Source organism: Phoenix dactylifera, unplaced genomic scaffold (assembly GCF_009389715.1).
Source record: "Phoenix dactylifera cultivar Barhee BC4 unplaced genomic scaffold, palm_55x_up_171113_PBpolish2nd_filt_p 001522F, whole genome shotgun sequence".
Lineage (NCBI taxonomy): Eukaryota > Viridiplantae > Streptophyta > Magnoliopsida > Arecales > Arecaceae > Phoenix > Phoenix dactylifera.
Window position 1 is genome coordinate 3145 of NW_024068831.1, and position 26559 is coordinate 29703.

The following is a 26559-nucleotide window of genomic DNA, read 5'->3' on the forward strand; positions in this document are numbered from 1 at the left end:
TAGAACTAAGGATCCTATCAAAAGCAGAAATTATTTACAAATACATGTCTATAAAACATACTCTCCTATCAAAGATGCACGCTTCGCTGTGCACGATTAGGGTGTGCCAAATGTAATTAGAGGGTGTATTTACACATCCTATGAGGAGCAATAACTTGTTGTTAGGTGGAATCAGAACACCTCGAGGTCATCTTACCGCCTGTTGCCTACCTGCCCTCGAGGGGCCCTCTACACCGGGCAGACAAGTGCCCTCCAATGAGTCCGTACCATTAGCATTAGGATGACGTTCCCAGGTCACATCTAGTCCGCTTGGTTTTCTAATTTAATAAGTAAAATCATGGAGGCATCTCTTCGAGTTAGTTTTAGATGAAAAAAATATTTATTCCAAAAAATTTTTTTTTTAAATTAACTTCATATATATATATAATATATATATATATATATATATATATATATATATGCTCTAGCTCTATTTTTACTAGAAATCTTTTCTTCTTAAAATTTTCTTACCACTAATTTATATAAAAAATATAAATATAAAATTAAATCTACCTCATGCTATTAACTTAAGCTTTCGAAATAATTTAGTAATTTTGACATAATTTTTCAATCTCTACGTCAAAATATTTCCACCTGTTGGATCAAAACCATAAGGTTCCTCATCAACTATTAGTATAGAGGTGACTTGGCTGTTGATCCAACTCATCTCTTGGGGATGACCAGCTGAATTTTTTCCCCAAAAACAGTTAAATTAAATCAATAACCTCTCCAGATTGAGGGTAGTTTAGTCATTTTACTCGCTTCACGTCCCCAGCTTCTAGATAGATGGTGGGTTGGGCCGCAATGACACAAAAACACGTAATGATAACTAATTAAAATAATTTAAACTTTTGTGGTCAATTCATTATATTTTCCTCCGAAACTTAACAGCATGTCTCTTTAATTTTCCAATTTAATGGTTATTAAGAAAGCAGCTGGAATTTACTAATTGAAATTAAAGTTGTACTAATTTCGTAATTAGTGATAGGTTTTAGGGCTTCAATAACAGAAGGGAGGTCAGCGGAGTCGAGCTGGATTCCCTGTATAAATACCCGACCGCCTTGTGTCTTTTTTTTCTACACCTCTCAGAAGCCAAGCAGTAGAGCTCCAACATCTCCATTAATGGCGACCAGGTCTATATAGTGTAAGTATTTAAAGATCTCCTACTTCATTCTCTATGTCCCTCCTTTTCTATGTATCTGTCGATCAATTTCTTTCTCCTTTGGTCCATTGTTTGTTATGTAATTTCTTTCCCGAGATTTTCTCGCGATTCTTGTAGAATTACGTTAGGTCTTGGACACTCGATTTAATCAACCTCTGGCGTGGATTTATTTATTTTTTTTCGTTTTTCAGGGTGAGATTTTCAGAAAAATTTTGGTGACAAAAAAGGATTTTTACCCTTCTTCTTCTTCTATTGAGTGAACTCGTAGAGCTATCTTTTGTTATTCTCGATTCTGTGGAATTCCGTTCATTCATTCTTTTTTTCTGAGATGATTGTGTAATGATCCGCAATTTGTGAGGGAAGCAACGGATGATATTTTTATTCTCTTTTCTTAAATTTATTCTGTGGTTCTAGTTCTTGAATATATCTGAGAATTTGATCTTAAAAACGAAGATGGAAAAGTTAGAATGTGCCGATCATCTGCGGGTATTAAGGTTTTAGTTCTCTGATTTATGGTTTGGTTCTCGTTCTGGAATGTTAATGAAATTTGATTGGTTATAAAATGTTATGATTTTTTTCTTAATGATTTCTTGATATGACTTCCAGCTTCATGTGTTGAGGAAACCAACTGTGTCCCATTGTTCCAACTAACCTGTAAAGAAGAAGAAAGCAATGAAAAAAATTCCAATATATAGCTTTATCTTTATGTGATTTAGTTGTTTGGCCGTCTTTGGTTTGTTGGAGCTTAAGGTCCCCATCAGCATGGTAGGTTCGATGTGCATGATGAGTGGAGTTTCTAGATGGATTTTGACTTAAAGGTCGGGTCTATTCTTCATGTCCCTATCAGAATTGTCCTTGGCTGCGTTGTTGCTATGATGTTGATTATTTACCAGAAGTCTCCTATTCTCTCTACATTTCTCTAAATTGTGCTTGTTATAACCAGTATTTTAACAGGCATAAGAAACTTTTTCCTTTTTAAATATAGTTCTATTTGTCAGTGTTGTATATTATTTTTTGCTTGACATATAACTAGTTAACACCCTTTGCAAAGTTTGCATATTGTTAAAAAGATCTCTGTTACATCAACTGATATTTGTTTCTTTGTGTTATTTGCAAGTGAAACCATTTGGACTAGCAGTCACTGGTTTCTAGAAGGCCTGATATAAAATAATACCAGCAGACCTTCAGTTTGTTCATGTTGTATGGATCGTAAGATGATATAGTACAAGGGGTATTTGTCTCTTGCGTAATGATGAGATGAAGAATTTCATCTTTCTCAGTCTCCCACTGATTTAATACTCATTTGCCTTTGAATACTAGATAATTGAAGTAATTTCTGTGCAAAGTATTTCAGCGAGTGTATTTACAATTAACTTTAAGATTGGTCTTTTCCGAATGATAAGCAAAAACTTATGTTTTTAGACTCACTTCCAAATTATGTCTGAGAGTTAGCCACGTAATGGTTTGCTCTCGTTCATCTTTCCCGCTGTAATGCTGTAGCTTTCTTTACGCATGCTAGTCCAGCATTGGACCCACAATACCATATAAATGCCGAACTTATCAATACACTAGAAGGTAAAAATCATCTAATTTGACTTCTGGTTTACTTTTTCACTTGTTATCATGAATTAACATTCTTCCCTTTTCAGTTTATTTAGCGACATGATTGCCTCATGCCTTAGAACTATAATGCTTTAATTAATTACTAAACAAAAAATGACACTTTCCCTTTTGTCACTTTGTAATTTTTTAGATACTTGTATTGCTGATTAGCTTTTCGTCTTGATATATTCTGAGCATGCTGCAACTGCCTATTTTCCATTCACTTCTTCTATAGTTAAGCTTCCACTTTGGATATTAATTTAAAGGAAGTTGAAAGGAGATGCGAAGATGCAACAGAACAGATTATGTCAATCTCTTCCCAAATTGTGTTTTCAAATTTGTAGTTTATAGATTAAAAAATATAAAATGAGGTGGCCATATAATCTTCCTTGCTATGTAGTCATCATAATGCTTTTCGAAACAATTTTTTATTCTAACACCGGTGCCATATTTTAATGTGTCTACAGGTACTACTCCATGTATGGACATGTTGAGAAGTTAGCAGAGGAGATCAAGAAAGGTGCCTCATCTGTTGAAGGAGTAGAAGCTAAGCTATGGCAGGTTTGTGCTGTCCAGTCCATCCTAATCTACTTTCAGCATTTGTACATTTAAAGTGTCTTCACTAATCATGGCTTTACCGGCTCTTGTTGACCAAAATTTCTTTCATCTGTCAAATCAAGCTTTGAAAAATTGAAGAGATTTTAGGAATATTAATGTGGATTTGGATGTTAAAGCGTGTAGAGTTAGGTATGAAGCAACATATCTATATTTATTGGGTTGTTGGGTTGATCTTGGCCATTATAAACAGATGTGGGTTCTGGAACTATGTAGCCTTTGAACATGCCTGTAAATGAAATCTAATACCCTTTGGTACCATGCATAAGAATTATGTGTGAGCTTATTTCTATATGATTGTGGACTCCCAAGCAAAACCATTTTCTCTGGTTATGTTGGATGGTGCAAAACCTATTAACACAACGGAGTTGAGTTTGGTACATCCACTAAATGCTGATTTTGTAGATTGATAATGTTCTTTGTATAGCTATAAAATTAGAAGTGAATTTTTCTGTTCTCATCTCCTCGTAAATGAAAAACAGTTTCTCATTGTAGTCCCAATTATCCTTTCAGTCTTCCACCCTCATGCTAAACTGTATCTGTTTCTTCTGCAGTGATAGTATCGGCTGGCATGTCATTCTGTAAGTATGGGTGTCTTGAAAACAATTCTTTCAGAGATGATGCACATGTTTTCAATGGTTGGGTCCGTGTTTTTCAAAGCCCACTCAAAGTTCATGCTGAAAAGTTGAAATATCTATCCTTTGTTTTAGTGAAGTGCTAATTAGGAACTAGAAGTTTTCTTGGTAAATGAGGTGCAGTCTCTTTTGGGTAAAGAGGTGATTGCACCGGCAGCAAGTTTCAATTTGTAGGCATTTATAATAAAGCATATTGATGCATGTTCATCTTGGTAATTATGTGATATTAACTTGAGTTTAACTTTGACTGAACAGGTACCTGAAACACTTCCTGAAGAGGTTCTTGCAAAGATGAGTGCACCACCTAAGAGTGATGTACCAATCATCACACCAAATGAACTTGCGGAGGCCGATGGGTTAATCTTTGGGTTCCCAACCAGATATGGTATGATGGCAGCACAGTTCAAAGCGTTTCTTGATGCAACTGGAAGTCTCTGGAGAATGCAGCAGCTTGCAGGGAAGCCTGCAGGAATCTTCTACAGCACTGGATCTCAAGGTGGCGGACAAGAGACTACCCCGTAAGCTCTTATTGGGCTCTGTTATTTCTTATGAACAATTTGGACTTCTTGAATTGCTTATATACACTATTGTAGCATGTCCTGAAATTCTCCAGCCTGCTATTCAGCACAACAACATTTTCTGGACTTAAACAAGATTATGGTTCCAGAAAAATGAACTCTGTTGCCTTGACAACCTTTATCTCCAACAACTTGTCCTTTTGAAGCATTATGTTTCACTGGCTGTGCCATATATGTGAAATATATAATTCCCATGCATAAAACTTCTCCTTAAAGACAGCCTTACCGTGTATTGTTGCCAAGGTCGCACTATTACAATGAATATTGCCTCAAAATTTCATATATTCAATCCAACTTTAGAAGTTGGGTCAAATGATTCTTGTTTGACGATTAATTGCTATCCAAATTTGTAAGCATATTGGGCTTTTCCAATTCCACCATTTCCATCCTTCTTCTTTATTGTTGTTATCCAAGTCATCACCCATATAAATATCACTAACTTGAACCTAGTTTAAATTTCTTAAAAAAAATAAAAATTTGAAAACCTAGTAAAGTTTTGTTTTTACATCTGTCCTTACCTTTTACAGGTCTCCATGATTCCATAACATTTTTAAATCATTATTTATGTGGAATTTTGGCAGGCATCACTCCAATAATAAATTGAAGAAAGAAACAGTGCTGTTGTCTTGACATAACATTACTACCTCTAGATTATGCAATGTTATTTTTTCAAAAATATTTATTTTTGTATAACAATTGCAAAACAAACAGATTTTTTTCACTATTTTCTCATTTGCAGTTTAACAGCCATAACTCAGCTGGTCCACCATGGAATGCTCTTCGTGCCCATTGGATACACTTTTGGAGCTGGTATGTTTGAGATGGAGCAGGTGAAGGGAGGCAGCCCCTATGGAGCTGGCACGTTTGCTGGGGATGGTTCAAGATGCCCAACTGAGCTTGAACTGGAGCAAGCTTTCCACCAGGGAAAGTACTTTGCTGTCATCGCAAAAAAGCTCAAGGGTTCTGCCTGATCTGCTCATACCTCCATACAAAATCATTTCCAATTTTATATATCTCGGTACAGTCTTTCTTTTGTCGTTTACCATTGGGTCAAAATAATTATGGGTGTTGTTAAATTTTTTAGCCAGTGAGCTTTGATATATATCTTCTGTCGGTACAATGGCTCTTAGATAAAGTTGGCTGTTGTGTTAATGGTAATATAATGTAATTCCTTTCTGCTATGAAAAAGTATCTATTTGTCGATCACCTCTGTTTGTTCATTTGTTTTTCTAAGCAGCACTTTAAATGGTTAATCATCTTTTGTTAGTTGACAGGAAATTATCACATATTAATAGTCAAATTTTGTTTCTCACTGCCTTCCTGAAATGCTGCATTGATGAGAGCATCCTTCAAAATCAGAATTTTATTTATAGTGACTTTTCCCATGAGATTCTGACTTATTATAATACGACTTTAAGGCTGTTTTTCTCTTTTTTTGGAATGAAAATGTTGCTTATACATATATTACGGGGACTCTATTTTGTCCTGTTTTTGCTGTAATTCTGGTATCCAGAGTGAACATAGAAAGAAACTTTAAATTTGGACTATGTTTTGGAGCAAAATCCACCACATTCAGCTCTTTGTCATGAACCATAACTTTCAGAGTCACGACTTTCTCATAAGCATTCATTTTCAGCATCCCAAGCATCAAACAAAGTTTTCAACAAGTACAACCACCCTCAAGGGACTCATTGGATGCAGTAGATGTGGACCTATGATGATATTTGGATCTTAAAATAGGATGGTTAAAATAAAAATTTTATTTTTGGCTAAGATTTGGATTGGGCATGTTTTCCACATTGGGAGGAATTGAGTAACACAATAGAAAAAAGATATAGAAGTTGAGATCTAATTTCATGAAAACTTTTAACTTTTTCACTATAGTCGTAACCTCTTCTAACGAGAAAAGAAATCCACCCTAGATTTTATAAAAGTGGACCTCACTGGTATAAATAAAGGAATTATGTAACAAATATTTTTTGATAAAAGTAAAGAGCTTACAGGCAGACTCTCGAATTTCTTAATATTTTTATTATTTTATTTTGAGAGATTTGAGTCAAGCAGGTTGATGAAAGATCTTTTTTCTCTTTGATATGATCAATTTCATAAGACCCTGAGATAATGTGCATGCAGAATGATCATGATATCACCATAACTTTTACAAATGGCGAATCTTATTAATGACTAGACCCGCTCACCGGTTGGCAACCCATCAGTCCCACTCAAGCCCAAAGCCTCTTGAGCGGGGTTGGACCAAGCTTTTAGCCCTAGAATGTCAAACGGGGCTGAGAAAATAAACTTGTTTATTAATTGGGCTGGGCTTGAGGAAGGCGATTAAAGCCTGGCCCAAGCTCGGACTGGCTTGAAACTTTTTTAATAGTTGGTTTTCATAATTAAATTTAATGGGAGAAAATATAGAATCTTAAAATACCTATTATTGAGTTTTGAAATTGCTATTCAAAATATTTAGTTATTGATATTTACCATTTTAATATTTTTTGGTATTTTTTATTAATTGGAAAAATGTAAAGGGTGTCTGCTAGCCGTGGCAGCACAGGATCCGGGCCTAAACAAACTGGGCTAAGCTGGCCCGATTTCAGAACATAATAGATTGGAGGAAAGGTTGGACGTTTGAAATGGAAGTGAACCAGTTTAACATGCCTTGGGCTGCTAGGATTGATAGCTATAAGAGACAGCGAGCCTAAATTGTTGAGGCAATTGCTTTACAAAACCATCGTGTACCGGGTCGGCAATTAGTCGGTTTTCTCCTGATTCCAAGTCTGGCCCAGCCAATCTTGGCCCATTTGGATGGTGGTTCCCGTCCGGGCTTCATTCCGTCGTCTGATAGGAGTAAAGCAGTATTTATAGAAAGTCGACTTTTGCTCTTTGATGGCCGTCTCAACAGAGCATCATTGAAAAGTTGAGCAATTAACACGTTCTTAGGATGTGCCATCTAAGTATGAAAACATCCATTGACATTGAAATTGGTCCGTCCATAGCAAATTTGATATTAAGTTGTCAAATTACCACTCCACATGTAACCATACTTCAACCATGTGATCTCTGCATGGAAGAAAAGTACTTGCCCTGGCTATCTAAACAGACACATATGTTCATGTTCTTTAAAACAATGGCTTGAAGTGCTTTGAATTTGGCATTTATAATAATATGACTGTCCTGTCTGTCACCATGGTTTAATGGATATCCTTTTCTCTTGATTCATATGGTTTCAATTCCAATCATATTTGTTACTCTAGTCTTTACCAACTTTGTAGAACGAAGTGGGTAGCAAAAGTGGTTTATCTAATCTTTTTACTTACCGGCATGACCTAAGGGCCCATTTGATTGGAGGTAATTTGGTATAAAAAAATAAATCTCATAACAGATTACTATGTTTGGTATAAAATGGAAATAAGAAAGATGGAAAAATAAATGATACGTTCCATATCTATTTTCTGAAAGAAAAAGTAAACCAAATACCATCGAAAAGATGGTATTTATTTCTAGTAGTATTTATTTTTTCATACTAGATTACCAAATAGAGAAATTTTTTAAAAAAATATCATTTCTTGACGAAAATAACCTCACTTATATTATATAATTAATATTAATAATATTAATGTAGTATATAAATATTATATTAATATATTTATGATTAATACTTTTTATAAATAATAATATTTAATATATAAATATATTTATTAATGAATATTTATTATTAATAAATAATCAACAAATATTTCTTAATTTTTAGTAAATCTAATATAGGATTTATTAATAATTAATATATTTATTTATATACCAAGCATTCTAAAATTTATTTATTATAAAAAATATATTTTCTAATATATATAATTAAGTTAAAAATGTTTAATAGTTCATATAAATATTTTAAAATTTTAAAAATATTGTTACTTAAATTGTTCATTCAAGGATATTATTAGCAATTTGGCAGCATTCCTATATAACATTATCTCTAATCCAAACATTATAATCTTTTTCCGATGTCATTTTTCAAAATAATTTTTTATCCTATCAAATGTAGTAAAATTTATTTTACTCCGCAATCATTTTTTCAGATAAATAGTTCTCGGAAATCATCAAAATACTCCATAATCTAATATCCCCAATCAAATGAATCCTAAATATCAAACACAATTGCTTTTGTACCTTGGAATTGAAACAAATATATTCAATTAGTCCCACAGACATAGTAAGAATATGCTGAAAAACTTAATTCCCTTGGAAACATCCATGTAGAAGGTTAGTGCATGCAACTTCATTTATGACAAACCAAAGTTTTTTTGGGGACTATCAAGATCCTGTATAAAGTCATAAAATTGCTATATCTTCCTGCTTCGAATTTTGGCAGATTCGACCATTTCTTCTTACCAAGTTATAATGCTTAATCCTGTGATTTCTCTAAATCAAAAGAACCTTTCGCTACACTTATTCCCTTGCAAGTTCCTTAAGGGGTTTTGCTTACATTTTTTTTTAAAAAAAAAGATAAACATGCTGTCTTCTATTCATGTGGAGCATATGCACGATTGGAGCTTCTTTATATTTATCCACAAATTTCTGTACATGAGTTCAAAATTCCTTGGAGTTCATAGGTCATGGTTGGTCACAGTAGCTACAGAAATAATCTCAATCCACCATATTGAATCCCTAAAATCTGCCTTTCCTATACTAAATTAGATTGATACAATAATTCTGAAAACTCGTGTGGATATATATTTGGTCTTATATTAGCTATGCATTGAGTAGATCTTACATACTTATATAAAATCAAGAAACCTAAATATTACTTTATGACAAACTTTTTAATGTGGGGTCCTAAGTTGTTATAAATAGTATCAAAACAGATCTGGCTGATAAATACTATAATATGGGCTTATGGTCGTGGTATTTGTAATTGGATTTGTGGTATTTGAGGGATTTAAACACATCCGGTCCCATAGTTTGACAAGAATGCTAGAAGTAAAATGGGAGAAGTATGTGACAATCCATGCAAATTTGTGCATGATCTCAGATTGCTATTTTCTTACTATGAAAATTACACTCTTCTTAGTCTTAAAAAGGAAAGTACAACCATCGATCTAATGGACTGGGAAAAGTTGAATGAAGTGATTTTCCTCTAAAGGTGGAATAGTGATGACATGGAATATTTCACTCAAACTAGAGCCAAGCATGATGATACCGCAATAACCATGTCGTAGCCTTGACAATTGGCTCCCCAACAAAACCTTGCATCCTTGTCCAAACATTTCAGAATCCGTTGCCACTTAAATCAAGACATCCTCCTTGAGCTATTCTATACTTAATATCTGTATTTATATATTATATTATTATAATGTGAACTTTGGAGGGTTCCACTCCAACCTTCAACTCCAGAAATATTCTGTTTCTTAACACGAAAGTGCAGCCCAAGGTCCACTCTAGCACCAACTCCAACTCCTTTTTAAAATACTGAGGCGGAGCCACTCTGCATCTAAAATTCCACCCTTTTCCCCTGTTTTCCAAGCACTTGCTCCAGAGTCTATAACTCTTCAGCAAGCTACCCATCTTGTGTACTTTTCTCATGCAGTCAGTGATATGTATTCCACACGCAGAGTGCTGGAAGCTCGAAACGTAGAGGTGTTTTTATTATTAAGATGGTGCTATATATAATATTATTATCTTAATATATTACATTACATTACATTATATTATATACATAATTACTAGTATAGATTATTACAATTCAAATAGTATGTTATGATATTATTCTTTAATACTGATATCATATTACAGTATTGATACAAATCATATAGAGTATGCCATAATACTATACTATATATTATATGATATATCATATTGTTATTTAATATTGATATTAAATTTAAAATATTAATATTGACATACAAAATATGTCGTGATATCTCAAGGATAATTTTAACATTTTAGAGAAATTTGATAGTTTAAATTTTTGTTTATTTTAAAAATTTCATCGACCAAATAGAATCTTTAAATAGCCAATATAGCTAAGCCACGTAGCATTTCTTCTGTCCTACCAAACATCACTAAGTTTAACAAAAGAACAACCTTTGGTGTTATTTACTATTAACTTTTTGATCTTAATAAAAATCATATAAAGCATTATATAATACTCTATTATTATAATATATGATACAATAAATCATATATGATATTAATCTTTAATATCAAAATTATATTTAAAATAATAACCCAAAATATTTTCTAATATATCAAGGATAATTTTGTTATTTTAGAAACATTTGATAGTTTATTCTAATTTTTAGCTTATTTTTAAAATTTTGACAACCAAACAGAATTTGACAAATAGCCAGTGTAGCTAAGTCTCCTAACATAACTTTCCTTATTCCCATTTTTCTTAATTTCCTACCAACGTCACTAAGTTCAAAGAAGGAATAGTCACTGGTGTTATTTACTCTTATTTTTGATCAAAATGTTAATAGTCATCAACACCAAAGTTCTACCTTCGTCAAGATAGCCAAAAAGTCAATAGTAGCTGTACCTTCTCTGATCTTAAAGCATTTACTTAGAAAACAAAAATAAAAATAAAAACATGAGAAAAATAGCAAGATTATTGACTTTTAACTGGAAGGTTTTCTATAATTTCTCTTAACCATATCAATGACTGAACTCTTAAGCGTATTTGCTTTTATGAAGTTAGAATATATATATGTACCATGAATGTTTTAGCTACTTAAAATGATCAGTAGTTATATATGGAATCTTTTGCTTTATTTTTTTTGAGAAAAATAGTTATGAACATGATTGGTTTATAAATTCAAGAAGGTCAGCAAATCTTATGAGATCGAGAAATCTCTAGCAAATTATTTCCTGATCATTAAGAATTAAATCTCTTGTAATATGAATATAACAAGTTCCATAACGAGCATATCCAATATAACATTCATAGCAGTTATGGTTCCATTAGTTATACCCATGCTGACTAAAAGCAAATTTAGGCCACTGAGAGTTAATTATCACTAGAAACTTCCTCCTCAAAGCATCCATTTTGCCTAAAAACACACTGAGGAGTCATCATTCTCAAGTCTCATAGATCTGAAGCATAGCAAACAGCAAGACTCCAGAAGCAGAGCCCCCCACACGGAGAAAACAGGCTATCTTTCTACCTTGCAAAGATGCCGTACGCTTTTTCTTTTCCAAAGTTAAATCCCCCTCTTACTGTCCTCAGCCATCTGAGTCCAACGGAGGTCTGCACCTTCCCCATTTCACAATCAAAAAGTAAACGTAAATGCATTTATTCTTTTTCCTCAAAAAGAAATGGTTCCTCGAGCGAGAAAAATATCTTCAAATTAATTTAGAATTCCAGTACATCATTCAAAACAGAAACTATCACAACTCAGGACCTCACCCGAATTCGCTAATCAGAAGATGATATTTGGATTCCTTGACCTTTTGTAAGTACCCAAAAATCTACTCAGCAAGTAACTGATATGAGACTAAACACATGCTTACATGAATTCTCACATATTTCTCTCATTTAAGCCATAATATCCTCGTCAGGCTAAAGATTCAAATCAATTCAAACTTAATCACAAGTGCTACAATCGATCTGTAGTCAGTCTCTATAAGCATGTGCTACAGTGTCCTCTGGTTGTCCTCTAGTTCACATGGGTCATGGACTGGATCTGCTTTGATACTATTTGTCACAGCTCAGAGTTTCACACAAAATAACTAGGCAAAAGATTTTATTTAGATTTTTTGATTTTATATAGGTTTCTAAGATATATCCAGTATATAATTGATATGAGACTAAACACACGTCCATACGAGCCGTTAATGATTTCCCTTTCAAACCAGGATTTCATTTTTGGTATGTCAACCTGAAATTCTTCGGCCACCAAAAACTGACAACTGTCGTTCAGCATCACAAAAGAGCCAAAAGAAAAATTTAAAAGCCATACTGCAAGTGGGACAACGACAAGCCTGTATCCCTGACACCCCATTCCTTCAGGGAGTGCATGTTTAGGCCAAGCATTATTTTTGGTCTATTCAAGGTAAGTTTGTGGAAGTGCTAAATGCATGCATTCATGTTCCCAAGAAATGTGGCTGAAGGTTAAAGTTATGCTCCATTTTGAATGAAACTTCGAGTTTCATCAGGCTCTCTTACTGCTATAGATTCCAAGCACTTACAAAAGAAAATGAAAAGAAAGGGTCTTAAACTAAAATTTAGGTTCGTATATGGTTTTGATAGCCCATTGAAATTGCATTGTCTTCTCTCTTATTTTTTTTTTTTGGGTAAAATCATCTTCTCTCTTCAGCATCTGAACTTTAACCATAAATATGGCAGAATTCAAGTTGGGGTGATTTCAGATAGGCTTTGAAAGAACTATCTTTTCCTCCTATGTTGTGTAACTGCTCTCAGTCTTTATCCAAATAAGAAGTTTGAAACCGAGGGAGAAAGATCGGCTTATTGCTTCTTCCTGCGGGACTCGGGCCGAGTCAACCCAACCTGGCGAGCTGGGACGAGACGGGTGGAAATCGACCCCGCCTTCGATTTTTGGCGATTGGGCGCGAGGAAATAGCGAGAAAGCCGGTCTTTCCTTATTTCTTCCCTCTTATTTTCGTGGCCATGAAGCACTTTCCTTGTGATCTCTCTTAATCTCCTCAACTGCTGCTTTATCCTCCATTTCTCCTTCGTCCCTACTCAACCCGGAGCCATCTTGTCGGGCGATCTATCAACATCGCTCTTCTCCCCTGCATCGACCTTGCTTCAGAGATAGATAACCATGTCAGACTCCATCCTTTCACTCTACCTCCGCCCTCCTTTCACTCTCCCTGTGGCGCACTCGGGTTTTCCAGCGTGATCGTCGAATCTAGCCGCTCAGTAGTGGTTGATGTTGATCACGGCTCCATGGCCCTGTTTCACAACAGGGCATGCCCTGTGCCATGAGACCGAGCCTGAAAGACCCCCCTAGTTCCTCTGGTCCTCTCCTCCTTCCGGCCGCTGATCGTGCCACCGGCATCCTCACCGGCCTCGCCGGACACGAGGTGGCAGACTTGAGCTCTCTTCTCCCTGGTCATGTTACGTGGCCGAGAACCCTGTTCAGCAGCCGTGGATCCATTCTCATCTCAGATTGGAGAGGCTCGAGCCTCATACCCTTCGGTCTTCCGACTCCTCCCCTCGCCATCATTTGCTACCGGCATGGTTGACCCCGCCGCCTGCCTCATAGAATCCCCTGTTACTCCTCCTCTTTGCAGCCTCCTTGTTTCTCTTCTTTGCCCGATCAATCCGGCAGCCGCCGCCGCCACTGTTGCCATCTCTTGGCCGGCGGCTCCTCTCTCTCCCTCTCGGGCAGCTGAGGCCAGCAAGGTGGACCTCTGCCTGCTTAGTCTCTCTCTACCTCTCTCTCTCCTCCTGTGTACCATCTCAATCGTTCGACCATGTGATGATCGCCTACGGATCAATCCTCATCCTGCTTCAACAGATCGAGCCATCATTGTCTTCTTAGATCAAACCCTTATCTTTAACCTTCTTGGTTGTAGATTTGATCAGTTTCGGACTGCTAGCTGCTACCATCCAGCAGGCCTTATTCTCTCTCTTTTTTTATTTTCATCATTATTTCTCGTTCATTAGTTTTGATTTCATGTAAGAATGCGATCATCTAATCAAGGAGCAGGCTAGCGAGATGGGTTCTACACCCGAACCCTCAAATTATATGGGTAAAATCTAATCTCTTTAATTATTTTAATTTTGCTATTTAGTTTGGGGCCAACATACAGAGTATAGTTAGTTTTGTTGTATTTTGATGAGAATTATTGGCTTTCTAATTTCGTTAAATATTAATATCACATTGATTGGATATATTAGGGGTACACACGAATTAGTAGATGTTGGGCTTAGGTTTTCTCGTTAGTAGGTATAAGAATGCCCTTTGTATACTTACTTATATGAATGTGTCATTCTAATATATGGATGTGCAATTCCAATATGAGTATGTATATTATAGAAAATCAATAAGCTTGATCGTGTATGGAAAGTGACAATAATGCCGCATATTGTGATATGAGCATGTGGTACATAAATTTTCTTAGAAATTGATACTATTTTTCATTCTATAATGTAAGTATTTATTATAAGGCTTTCCTTGCTGCCTGAAAATGGGCATACTAGAAAGCTTGTTTACATGACATGCTACCAGTGTTAGATTAGGCAGAAAGATAGTAATCGAAGAAAGGATATCTTGACTTTTATGAACTTCACCACTGTCACACCACTGTTTGAGAGATGTAGATTTGGATAGGGATAGATGTGTAGCCTAGGCTATGGTAGCAGAAATCTAAGTTAACACTACTTCTAAGGTATGAAAAAGTAAAGTGCAGAATAAAATAAAGCTAAAATAAAATAGAATTCATGGACATGAATGCCAAAGGGGTCCTTTTTATATTACAATTTGATATTTATATGTAGCCCCTCTTAACACGTAAGAATGGTGCCACTACTCATTTTGGACACTTATTCTCGCTATTATGTGCCCCATGACCCACTATTACCATACATAATAGAAAGTACTATCCTACTTTTCACGTCATGGGTAGTTGAAAGTTGGGCACCATTACTCACTAGATACCTATCTTTGCTATTGTGCACAACATGAGCCACTATTTTCATGAATGGTAGGTAGTTTGATCACTCCTCCCATGCATAGGCTGTAACTACTAGCTAACTAGCATATCTGGACTCCGCTTTACTAAGACTTCATCTTAGATTGAGAACTTTTTCTTCCTCTGGTGTGCACCATATTCACTCGACCTGTACTCTATATTTCGGCCTGCACGTCCATTGGTATATCAACTTCTTGATCGCAGCCTATCGAGATGTAGTGTAAACAGTAATCATGTTGAGATATTTAATTAATAATTGAAACTTATATAACTGGATTATTGGATGGGGTGCTTTGAACTAGCTATGATAGTATCGATTGCCCCATCACATGCATGTTGGAAATGTGGGATCATTGATTGCCCTATCATGAGCGACAAATGTAGCATTATTGGTTACCTTGTCACAAGCGGGAAACACAACATTATCGATTGCCCCATTATAGGTGGAAATGCGACATTATCAATCATCCAATCACGAGCGAAAAACATGACCAAGGCTCAATCCAAAGCCCAAAATAACTTAATATAATTAATATGCATTCTTGAAAGGAATGGGTGGGTATGAGGTCTAGATTACTTATATTAATTATGATTGCCAATTATGCGGGATATTATGGATAGCCTCATATAGGCAAGAATATAGTACTGTAGATTGCCTCGCCATTTGCGAAAAATATGGCAAAATTGATTTTCTCATTGTAGATGAAAAATGTGACCGCAATTAGTCTAAAGCTAAAAGTAAAAAAATGGGTAAATGCATATAAACCTATTTGGTGAGTGTGAACTTTGGGCTAATCTTGTTATTATCGATTGCTTTGTTACAAGCCAGAAATGTGGTATTATTAATTGCCTACTTGTCACGGGAAGAAAATATATCGGTATTTATTGCCCCATCACAAGTAAAAAATGAGTCTAGGGTTCACCAAAGTTAAAAGATAATTGTTATTGGATCTAGAACATACTAATCAAAAAATGAAAAATAAGTTATTTGAAATCATAGTTGAATGAAATGGTTAATTTAATGTTACATGAAATATCATTTTATGAATAGAAAGTTATTTTGATATATGATGCATATATGCGCTTCCAATTTATTTGTGTTGTGCTCGATTGGTGGAACATAATTTTATGATAATTACATATACTTTGATATTAATTATTTTCTATTTTTATCTTTAAATTATTTATGGATGTGTGTGTCTATGGATTTTTACTAAGTTGTTAGTTTATACCGTTTTTTATCTTTCTTTTTAGAGCTATCGGATATTTAGCATCAAGGTTGGAGTTTGCTGGGGAGAGGTTAAAGAAAAAATAAATATTTTGGTACCTCTGGATGTAAAAAAAATATATGCATATTTAGAATGTTCTTTTTCAATAATATTGGGATTATTTGTTTTGGAGATAACGAATTTATTTGGTAATTTTATCTATCTGGAAGGTCTCGCAAATCTAGTAACCTTATACCCTATGAAGTGTGCGACCGAACCTAGATGGCTGGTTGGGGCGTGGCCCATCCAATCAATGCCCTCGAATGTGAGGTTCCTACGAAAGGCATAAAGGCAGCCCCACTTTTCCCTTCCTAAATTATCAAGCATTCTGAGGGGGAGAGAGAGGGAGAGAGTCACAAGCGGGCCACCCTCTGACTTCCACTACCGCTTTCAGAACCATATAAATAAATTTAAAAGTAAGATCCCCAAAACTATACATTGAATTTCTTCTGAGGGGAAAAAAAAAAAAAAAGTGGTGCCAGCCTTTACCGTCGCATCGAACAGGAGCAAAACCCGAGCTTCGTTCCCCTTCTTCACCTTCCACCTCCAATACCCTTATGCTGAATTCAGCGACGAACATAAGGTCCCCACCTCCAAAACCTTTTCACAAAAACCTGCCAAATTTAGCACCTGTTCCGATTCGGTAATCCTGGCCACCTCTTAATACAACGCTCTTTTGATTATTCCCTCCAAAGTTCTCTACTCCATGGCCAGCCTCATATCATTCTCCTTGTAGCTGTCCCAACTTAGCCTGTCTTTGAAGGGTCCCCTCCTTTCCCTTCGCTTCTCTTTATCTTTCCTTTACTGGGTTTTTGTTCTTTCTCCCCAGACGACAAAATGCCATATGTGTTTTTCCTTTTTTTTTTTGTTCCCCTTTTCTGTAATCTATCATTCCCTCCCTTGCTTTGGCTTGACAACATTCTGCACATGAGTGGTTTTCCTCCTCCCTCAAAACCCTAACTCCTCCCTACCTGAAGGTTCCTCCAAAAGTCGGATGCCAGAAGTCAGCTGTGGTCTCACTGGCCATGGGGTAAGTGATCGAGATTGGAACAAGGCACAGCCCTCGGCTTCTAAGGTCTTGCTTCGGTCCGTCACCATTCTTTGACTTGTCCGAGCCCTTAACAAATCAATGCAACAATATTAGTATGCAATCACCAGCAGTCAAGGGAGGAATCCAACTAAATTAATTGACAAAAGTTTAAAAGATTTTAGTACCTGCTGGTGCTGCATGGGATGCCCATTCTTTAAATATGGAGTGCTTAAAACCTGACATTTTTAACCAATGTTAATAGTTTGAGAGAGTTAACCAATGTTAGTACTAGAAGATGGATAATTGGTGGGATAGACATATGCAAACCAGAAGGCATTGATGAAGAGACTTACACCAACTTGATCATGAAGGAACTTAATGTGCTCGATGGCCTCGTGGAGAACCGATGCGGTGTCGGTCTGAAAAGAAATACGAAACGATTCAGCTAAAAGCAAGGAGCAAGCTTTCACAGAGATACTCGAAGGGAAACTATTCTAGCTATAGTCTCGAAGAAAGTGATCGAAAAATTGTACCTTTCCAAAAGGTGAAACTAGCTGCTGGAGTGCGGTGATTCTGTCCCCTAATTTCTCTTTCCTGACCTACAAACAAGAAATCTAAAAGCTATCATGCATGTTTAGAGAGAGAAGAACAGAAAAGGATCCAACTGCCATTAATTAAGATCTCCATCGGATCGTCCACCGTACCTTGAAGGTCGGTAATGGCAACGGTGACTCGATTCGAGGCTTTTTGGATGTGGGCTCGCTGCTGCCACTTTTCTTTGATGGAGAGGAACACGAATCTCGAACTCCTTCGGAATTCAGCTAGATGATTCAAAAAAATATATCATAAAAGAAGCTCAAACTGAGGTCCCAAAAACCCTAAATATCAGCAAGAAAATAACTCGAACTACATCTTCCGAGCTATGATATTCACCTTTGGGGCAAGGTTGCTGCAGCTGGGCTTCTGCTGAAAAGCCTGCGAGACAAATTGGGAAGGCGTGGGAGGGTAAAGCCCCGTTCCCACTTCGCTCATGGAGGCAGCGGAAGCGTTCCAAAAGGGAGTGTTGTTGGAGAACTGCAACTGATTGCCAGGTTGCTGCTTTGGAGGAGAAGACTTTAGGAACTGAGGGAAATTAGCCGAAGAGCGTTGCAACAGCTCACTGGAGCTCCCACGATATGCCATCATTGGAGACTGGTAATTTACCAAACGATTGTCATAAACGGACTGTTGCGGTTTGTCATCAGGTTCGAGCAGGCCTTGTAGCATCACAGAAGAACATCCATAGGAGGCCGGAACAAGGGGGTAGCTACTAACACCAGCATCACGAGACTCGTTGCCAGCGCTAAGATGTTGTTGCTCTGATAAGAAAGATTGATTCATGTCCTTAAATAAGTTTGTTGTTGAATCTCCGGTGACCGCATGGACTTGATTGGATTCTACTGATGGTTCTTCCCGGAAATAAGCCCTTGATCTTGGATCCTCTTGGAGCATGACATGGAAACTGGTCTCAGCTCTTCCACCACTCCTACTACATCAGTTTAAATGGCATGATTAAATGAATCAAAAGGTTCTATTTATATTGAATGAAAAATAAATATTGGAGAACTTATAAGAGGAAGAAGAACTAACAGCAGGGTTTGCGTCCAATCCGTTGAGAGGCCAAAACCGGGCGTTTGAAAGGAAGAATCGATCAAGGGGAGACCGGCATCGGGCGGTGGGAGCTTGTGGGTGTCTTGAAAATTGAGAGAGCTGCCGGAGGCTGAGCCTGCCAACTCTTCCCCGGATCGGGCCTTGGGTTCAGCCAACTCGGCCGTCGCCCAGCTGAAGCCCCCACCGCCGATGTCGGTGATCGTAGTTGAAGATGAGACCGAGGCCAGGACATCGGAGCCGGCACTTCTTGCAAGGTTCCACCAGCCCCCACCACTGCATATCCCAGACTGGAAGTCATCTGCCATGGTGATCTCTCTCTTCCCGGCTGTTCTTCTATTCTCCTGTCCTCTTCTGTTGGCTGGGTTATGGTTCCTTGGGGTTTCGGCTTCTGATGGAATGGAAAAGACTGGAGAACCGGAAGTTCCCTTTATATTACGCCTTTGGGATCTGTACGGTTTCGGCAGGAGAAAACCGATTGGGGGGCGCGATGAGGCGGTAGACTTGCTTTTTCATTCCTTAGTGGTCATTATTTCATAGTTTCTTTCGTTTTTAACGAGAAATTTGGTTGTTTGTGTAGAATTAGAATTTATGTATTTGCTTAGGTACAAAGGATTATGATATAGTTTCTTTCTTTTTATCCTTTCAAAGTTAATTACTCACCCCTATATAGTTGACCTGGCTTTCTTGGTTACTATGGGTTACGGAAGGTTCCAAAATCTTCTTTTGTCTGTAACTTGATGGAGAGAAAGTGTGTGTGTGTGTGTGTGTGTTCATGTTGGCATCCAAGAGGGCTTTCTTCATTAATCATCTCCATTCCACCTGCAGACCTGATTGAAAAGAGTATTTATAAGTGTTAAAATATTTCCTCCAACGGCATCACACTGTAATTTGAGGTTTTTGTAAGCATGCATCATCACATCTTTTAGCTTTTGAAATAGCTATTTGATAGGATAGAAAATTTGCATTTCTGAATATTTTTATTAGTAAATATGGTATTATAGAATCTAAGCTACTTGATTTGCTCAAGACTTCTTAAATGTTCATTAACTCTATATATATTGCAAAAAAGAGATAATCTAGAAAAGAGTTACAACTCAAGATATTTAGAGAATGTTGAGTGCAGACTAATTAATCATAAATGATTTCTCGATTTGACACAAGCCTAAGGAAAAAACAAAAGATAGCAGTTACGAATAAGAGAGAGAAAATATTTACATCAAAAGTTTAATTCGAAAAAATGCATATGGTAATCATATATTTTTTTGTATATGTTGCTTTGTTATATAGACATACAAGTAGATACTACAATATAATAAGACGAATCCAACACAAGACGATATTGTATATCAAGTGGTAAGAAAGTAATAACTCAGAATGATTAATATAATAAGATGAATCCAACACAAGACGATATTATACACAGCTCATTGCTAACAATGATTAATGTTCATAAAAAAATAAGTTATTCTCCTTATTTGCAGAAAAACTTTTTATGGAGAATAACTCAGAAGTTTAAAGAAAGTAATAAAAATTAAAATTAAATGTTACATAAAATTATAATCATTACATTTACAATAGAAAAAAGGTAACACCAATGGTGGGTAATTTATTTTAAAATTAATGAAACATTGATAATTAGGATTTTTTTTGAGAAGAACCTAGCTTGGAAAAAAAATAAATCCCACAAAAGTATTGCTGTCTAGACCAAATATCAGAAAAAAAGGTACAAAACTCGCTCAACAAGGTCTTTCCCTCTAAAAATCATTCAAACAATAAGAAAGTTAAGGCTAACTTAATACTTTTTTTAGAACCAAGAGAATGGTGTTATGATACACACACACACACACACACACACACATATATATATATATATATATATATATATATATATATATATATATATAATAGTAATGACCTTTTATACCAAAACTTCGGTTCTTTCAACGCAGGTTGACTACAATAGGAAAATTTTCCATATATTTTATTTTTGGAATTCCACGTCAGCTAAGCCGGTGGGAATCATTCCCCGGTTTCCCGGTCGATGAGAGAATAAAATATTATATTTTGTAAGTTATTATAAATTTTAATTTATTGTATATCGCCGACCGCCAATATGTTATCTTCAATAATCAAAACGACCAAAATTCCTTCCGCCTCTGCTCATAGCTTCCACATCCAGGCCTCCTTTTTCTTAAAATTACGGAGTTGCCACTGGGTTTTCTCGTGTCGGTAGACGGATGGGAGCCCGTAGTATCCAGCATCAGTCTAGCGGTACATGATGGATGGATAGATCTGGGCCGTTCACTCTATTTGTCCCTTCGTATTAGGATGGGACGCACGGTAGAAAGCAACATTGAGATGCTCTATTTCTCCTAACATTCTCATGATGTGTCTTTTGGTGGACCGTTGGTCAACTTGTGCTCCTAAATTGACTATCATAGGCTTGATGCCTTTTTTTTCAATAAATTCAAGCAGTTGGAAACCTATTGATCAGTTGGTCTGCATCATTCGGATCCAGATACAAACCACATCTAAGGTAGAAAATCTGAATTAAAAATGGTGTGGGAGATCGGTAATCCGATGAAATTTGAAAGGGTTTTTTCTGCATGAATACCATCATAAATATCGAATGTTGCATGAATACCCTTCTAAAATTGATATTTGCATGTATACCCTCGTAAAACACTTGCTTTGTTTTTCTATCTTTTTTTTATTCTTATTTTTACAGTTGTACACACGCCATCTAATACCGTTAAAAAATTAACGGTTTTAAATTAAAATAACTAAAATACTTTTAATGAGTAGATGTACAAAAAGAAACATTTATAAGACAATCACGATGAAAAAAAATGTAATTTCACAATTCTATTTTATTTTTAATTAAAATAAATATAGTTTTTTATTAATTAATGGTGTTAGAAGAACCGTTATATTAGGAGAATTTGTACAAAAACAGTGTTTTATGAAGATACAGAAATAAATATAAATTTGAAAAGAGTATTCACTCAAATTTGAATTTTTAGAATGGTATTCATGTAAAAAAATCCAATTTGAAATTGGTAGGTATTCAAATGCACTAGAAATATGTAGTTGATATTGCTTATGAGATGATCTTAATAATGTCAAAGAAATCTATATCACTTTTTATTTTTTGAACATAAAATAATTAATATTGTTGGGTTTTCTTTTTTTGAGAAATATATATATATATATATATATATATATATATATATATATATATATATATATATATATATATATATATATATATATATATATATATATATATATATAGATTGAGAGCTATATACAGTATAATTACTTAGATTCTGAGTTCTAGTAATGCACTGCCCAACAATCAAATCTGGACCTTTGATTGCTAAGCCACTGGACAAGCTTAATATCATAGTTATTATCGATCAAATATAAACTTGTCACGATCTTTCTTGAGCAAAATATTTGTCACAATCTTATTAGAATGAACAGATCTTATCCAAATTTGAAACTTCAATTCATCCATCGATTTTATATTTTTGCATACTTGGAATTAAAGATAATCGTGTATGAGAACTGTCTAACTATTTAGTGGACTTTTTTTTTTCCTTTTCTTCGGAGAGTGGGAAAAGGATGGAAACTTAGCAGTTATCTAGATCCAAGTACTTGGAGAAGCATTACCAAGACTCATATCTCGAGGTTCTAGTTGTTAAGTAGAAGGATGAGACCACCAGGGCGAGATCCAGTTTTACAAAATGCCTTGTAAAATTTTGCAATAAGGTTCATGAAAACTCTCTGTTTAGATAGGACTAACATGGAAACCAATCTTCTTAACTAGCCAACAAAAAGGAGTTTTTTGTAGCCATGGATGTCGCACATGATGCATTTAGATGCATGTGAGCAGCCTTTAGATGTTCACCTTCATACATCTTGAAGTACAAGACCTCAAGGCCATTTCCATGAATCTCAAAAGAATCTCCTATTCCCTCTAACTAGCTATGATGATCTATCCAAATAACATGAATAATAGGGCATAGAATTTGTGTCCCTAGATCGCATGTGAATGGTAGCAAAGATTGCACAGACGAGAAAGCAAAATCTACGAACAATAAGGTGGGGCTCATTAATGCACCTTCAAGCCTTTAACCCAAGTTATAGGCTGGGGGGTTTGGCTGCATCGAACAAGGGGAAGCACTTTGATTTCCATTGGTAACGAATAAGTTAGGCTTTCAATCATTCACAGGCAAGTTGGGTTCGTTTACTTAAACAGGGGCCTACAATCATTCATAAACTTAGGATTAAAGGGCTACTAAGAACATGTTTATCCATCTCTGTCAATATGATAATCCCTATAAACTTTTCACTTAGCAGCTATCTCATTAGATTAAAAAAGCTTTCGGCTCCATTGCTTCCCAGATTCTGCAACCACTATCAATATTCTTTTTCTATGTTTAGTTTACCTAGGTCCTCCATAAGAGCATATAAATATTACAACCAAATTCCACCTACGTTATTCTAGTGGATATTGTCCCTCAAGATCTCAGGTCTTTTTAAGTATCTGATTTCTGAACTGTGGTTCAACAGCTTCTTCACTGGGCTCCCAAAAAGGAATTGTACCTAACAAGAAGTGATGCAATCATATCAGCTCGATTAACCAGGGCCACATTATAACCCTAACCCTATGGGGTTCTGTATTATGAACTACATCATTCAATTATTGGACTATGTTGATAACTAACTAGATTTGTTCCTGCACAAAATTCCCATCAATTAGATGGTTCTTCTTGTTTGGGATCTTATCCAGCATTACAAGCATATCAAAAATGCTAATATATGCAGTGGTAGAAAACAAAAACATACATGTAATGCTTGATAATATAAGCATATCCTCCCCCCCCCCCCCCCCCTCCCAAAAAAAAAAAAGAAAAAAAAAAACTAAATTGACGAGTCGAATATGTAATGCCACTTTTTCTCAAAAAAAAAAAAAAATCTGGGCTACCACTAATTATCATTTTCATCTCCATAACATGTAACTTAAATTGTAAATGTAAACAATTTATGGAATTTAGATGCTTCACTTTTTTATATTGTGCTATGATAGAGCATGGCCTATGTTTACCTTTCCCTTCGAGAGAAGGAAAGAGGGAAACTCCACCCACATTCTTTGAGGTGGTGAAAATTTTACAAGGTTGAAAATAAATGCTTGATTCCTCTGCATGTAGCTAGAGACACGTTGATGTCATTAAGCAAGGAAACCTGGAATATTTTTCACATTTACTTGAATTTTGTTAGGTCAAAGCCAATAAAACCTCATGCAACTAAAAGCAAGCTTGCCAAAAATAGATTAACATAGTTAGTAGCCAAGTGGAGATCTTAAAAGTATCACTTGTGATTGAATTGAACTAAAAGTAGGCAAGATCTACCTAACAAAGATCATGGCTAACCAGAATAAAGATCTTGGTCACACACCTAGTAATTTGTTTTATGTTGAGCAAAAAAGATTTTAATCTATCTAGTTGAGGAAGAAACACAAGTTCTCTAACCAAGAAAATACAAGCTCTCTAGCAAAGAAAATGAAAAACTTCTTCAAATCCAAGAAGGCCACATAAACCGGGTTGAGAAGCATGCTGATCTAATTACATTCGGACAGCTCCACATGCCATTTTAAAGCAGTATACATGAATTTTAACACATGAATATGCATTCTTGGGCAACGGCAAAGCCTATTCTAATAAACAAACAAACAATAAAAGATTAAAGATCAAGAATACAAGCTATGATCGAGATTATCTAATCCATACCCACATGATGGGTATACTTAGGAGGACTACCTGATAGACTAGTATTATCTTATTCCATATGCAATACAATGATGCACTATACTTTGGGAACGACGCAGAACCTCCTCCCATTATAATACTCTTTTATATGATAAATTCTTCTTCTTCTGTCATTCTCCTCCCTCTCTAACCTTTATGTAACCTGAGGACTCGTCTGGTTCGCGGAAAAGCGGAAAAAGGAGAAAGAAAAGTAAAGAAAAATTACTTGTTTAGTTAGAGTTTTTAAAAAAAAAAAAAATATAGCATTTCTATCAAAATAAGATTTCAATATTTTATGAAAAAAAATTCATGAGAGACGTAAGAAAATTTACTTTTCCACCGATTGAAAATTAGATTTTTTTTTTTCAAAACTATTCTAAATTTATCAAAATTTATGAATAACCTTTTTTCTTTATTAAAAGCAAAATAAATATTTTTTATATTTTTTTAGAAAGTATATACTCAACCAAATATATAATATTTTTATATAATCAACTAAATATATTTAAATTATTTTTTATATCATATTTTTGAAAATTAATTATTTTAAAATATTTTTTTCGGCCAAACAAAATCCTAAGGCTGTGAATCGCAAAATCGAAGGACCCAGACCGAGGCGGCGCCGGGTGAAGCGAGGGACCGGACACTCGCTGATGTCATGCTTATGACCGGATTCGAGGTGCGCGCGTGCTATGCCTGGGCCCCATTATTTTTATAAAGTCAAAGCCCGAAAGCGACCCCTTCTCTCTCTCCTTTCCCATTTGGTTTGACGCGGTGCCCACGTAGCAAAATATTCCAAATTCCTTCGACCTTTTCTCTCTCCACCACCTTGTCTTGTTTTCAATGTCAAAAGTTGCTTCAAATATTCTCATGGTATGGATGGCTCCTTTGACAATCCTGGTCATGTTTTGTCGCTTTCTCGATTTAAATGGTCAGAAATACATTCATCTAGTCCATTGGTTTTGGATCCAACGGTTCGTTATGTGCATGCGTTCCAGTGAATTCGGAGCGTCGGATTTGGGGTGTAACTAGAGATGGGCATCGGGCCGTGCCGGGCCCGACCAAGCGGGCCGTGCCTGGCCCGGCCTGTTACTAAACGGGTCGTATCTGGCACGGCCCGCTTAACCTAAAAGCTAAGTCCGGCACGACCCTAAGCCCATGGAGTGGCGAGCCATGCCGGGCCCGGCACGAGATGATGACGACATCGGCGAGGATGGTGGTGAAGGAGGAGACAACGCGGAAGGGGCGGACGGAGAAGTCGACGGCGGTGGCGGTCTCGGTGAGGATTTCGGTGCCGAAGTGAAGCGACTAGGCGCGGCAGCAGTCCATGAAGTCCGGGCCGTGGATGCCGGAAGGGAAGCCCGAGAAGTTCTCGACGTCGGTAGTGGTGGTGAGCTGGCCGCCGGCGGCGATGCCGTTGGCCAGCCAACCCTCGAAGAGGACGGGCCGTAGCTTCGCCCTACCGGCGTAGATGGCCGCGGTGTGGGCGGCGGGACCGCTGCCGATGA

At 36.2% G+C, this 26559-nt stretch overlaps 2 protein-coding genes across 2 annotated transcripts; one reads left to right on the forward strand and one right to left on the reverse strand.

Moving 5' to 3' along the window:
• The first annotated feature begins 1176 nt into the window (after positions 1 to 1176).
• Positions 1177 to 5837, forward strand: LOC120108739 (probable NAD(P)H dehydrogenase (quinone) FQR1-like 1). The gene is made up of 4 exons (XM_039122436.1): positions 1177 to 1183; positions 3271 to 3364; positions 4309 to 4571; positions 5371 to 5837. Exons 2-4 carry the CDS (start codon positions 3281 to 3283, stop codon positions 5600 to 5602), a joined length of 579 nt encoding a protein of 192 aa, XP_038978364.1. The 5' UTR covers positions 1177 to 1183; positions 3271 to 3280; the 3' UTR covers positions 5603 to 5837.
• Positions 5838 to 16936: 11099 nt separating this feature from the next.
• LOC103697121 (transcription factor bHLH123-like) lies at positions 16937 to 19842 on the reverse strand. Its single transcript, XM_008778916.3, has 7 exons — positions 19218 to 19842; positions 18522 to 19116; positions 18293 to 18409; positions 18122 to 18187; positions 17942 to 18007; positions 17774 to 17824; positions 16937 to 17675 (listed from the first exon to the last, which is right to left on the reverse strand). Exons 1-7 carry the CDS (start codon positions 19541 to 19543, stop codon positions 17526 to 17528), a joined length of 1371 nt encoding a protein of 456 aa, XP_008777138.1. The 5' UTR covers positions 19544 to 19842; the 3' UTR covers positions 16937 to 17525.
• Between the last annotated feature and the right edge of the window lie 6717 nt (positions 19843 to 26559).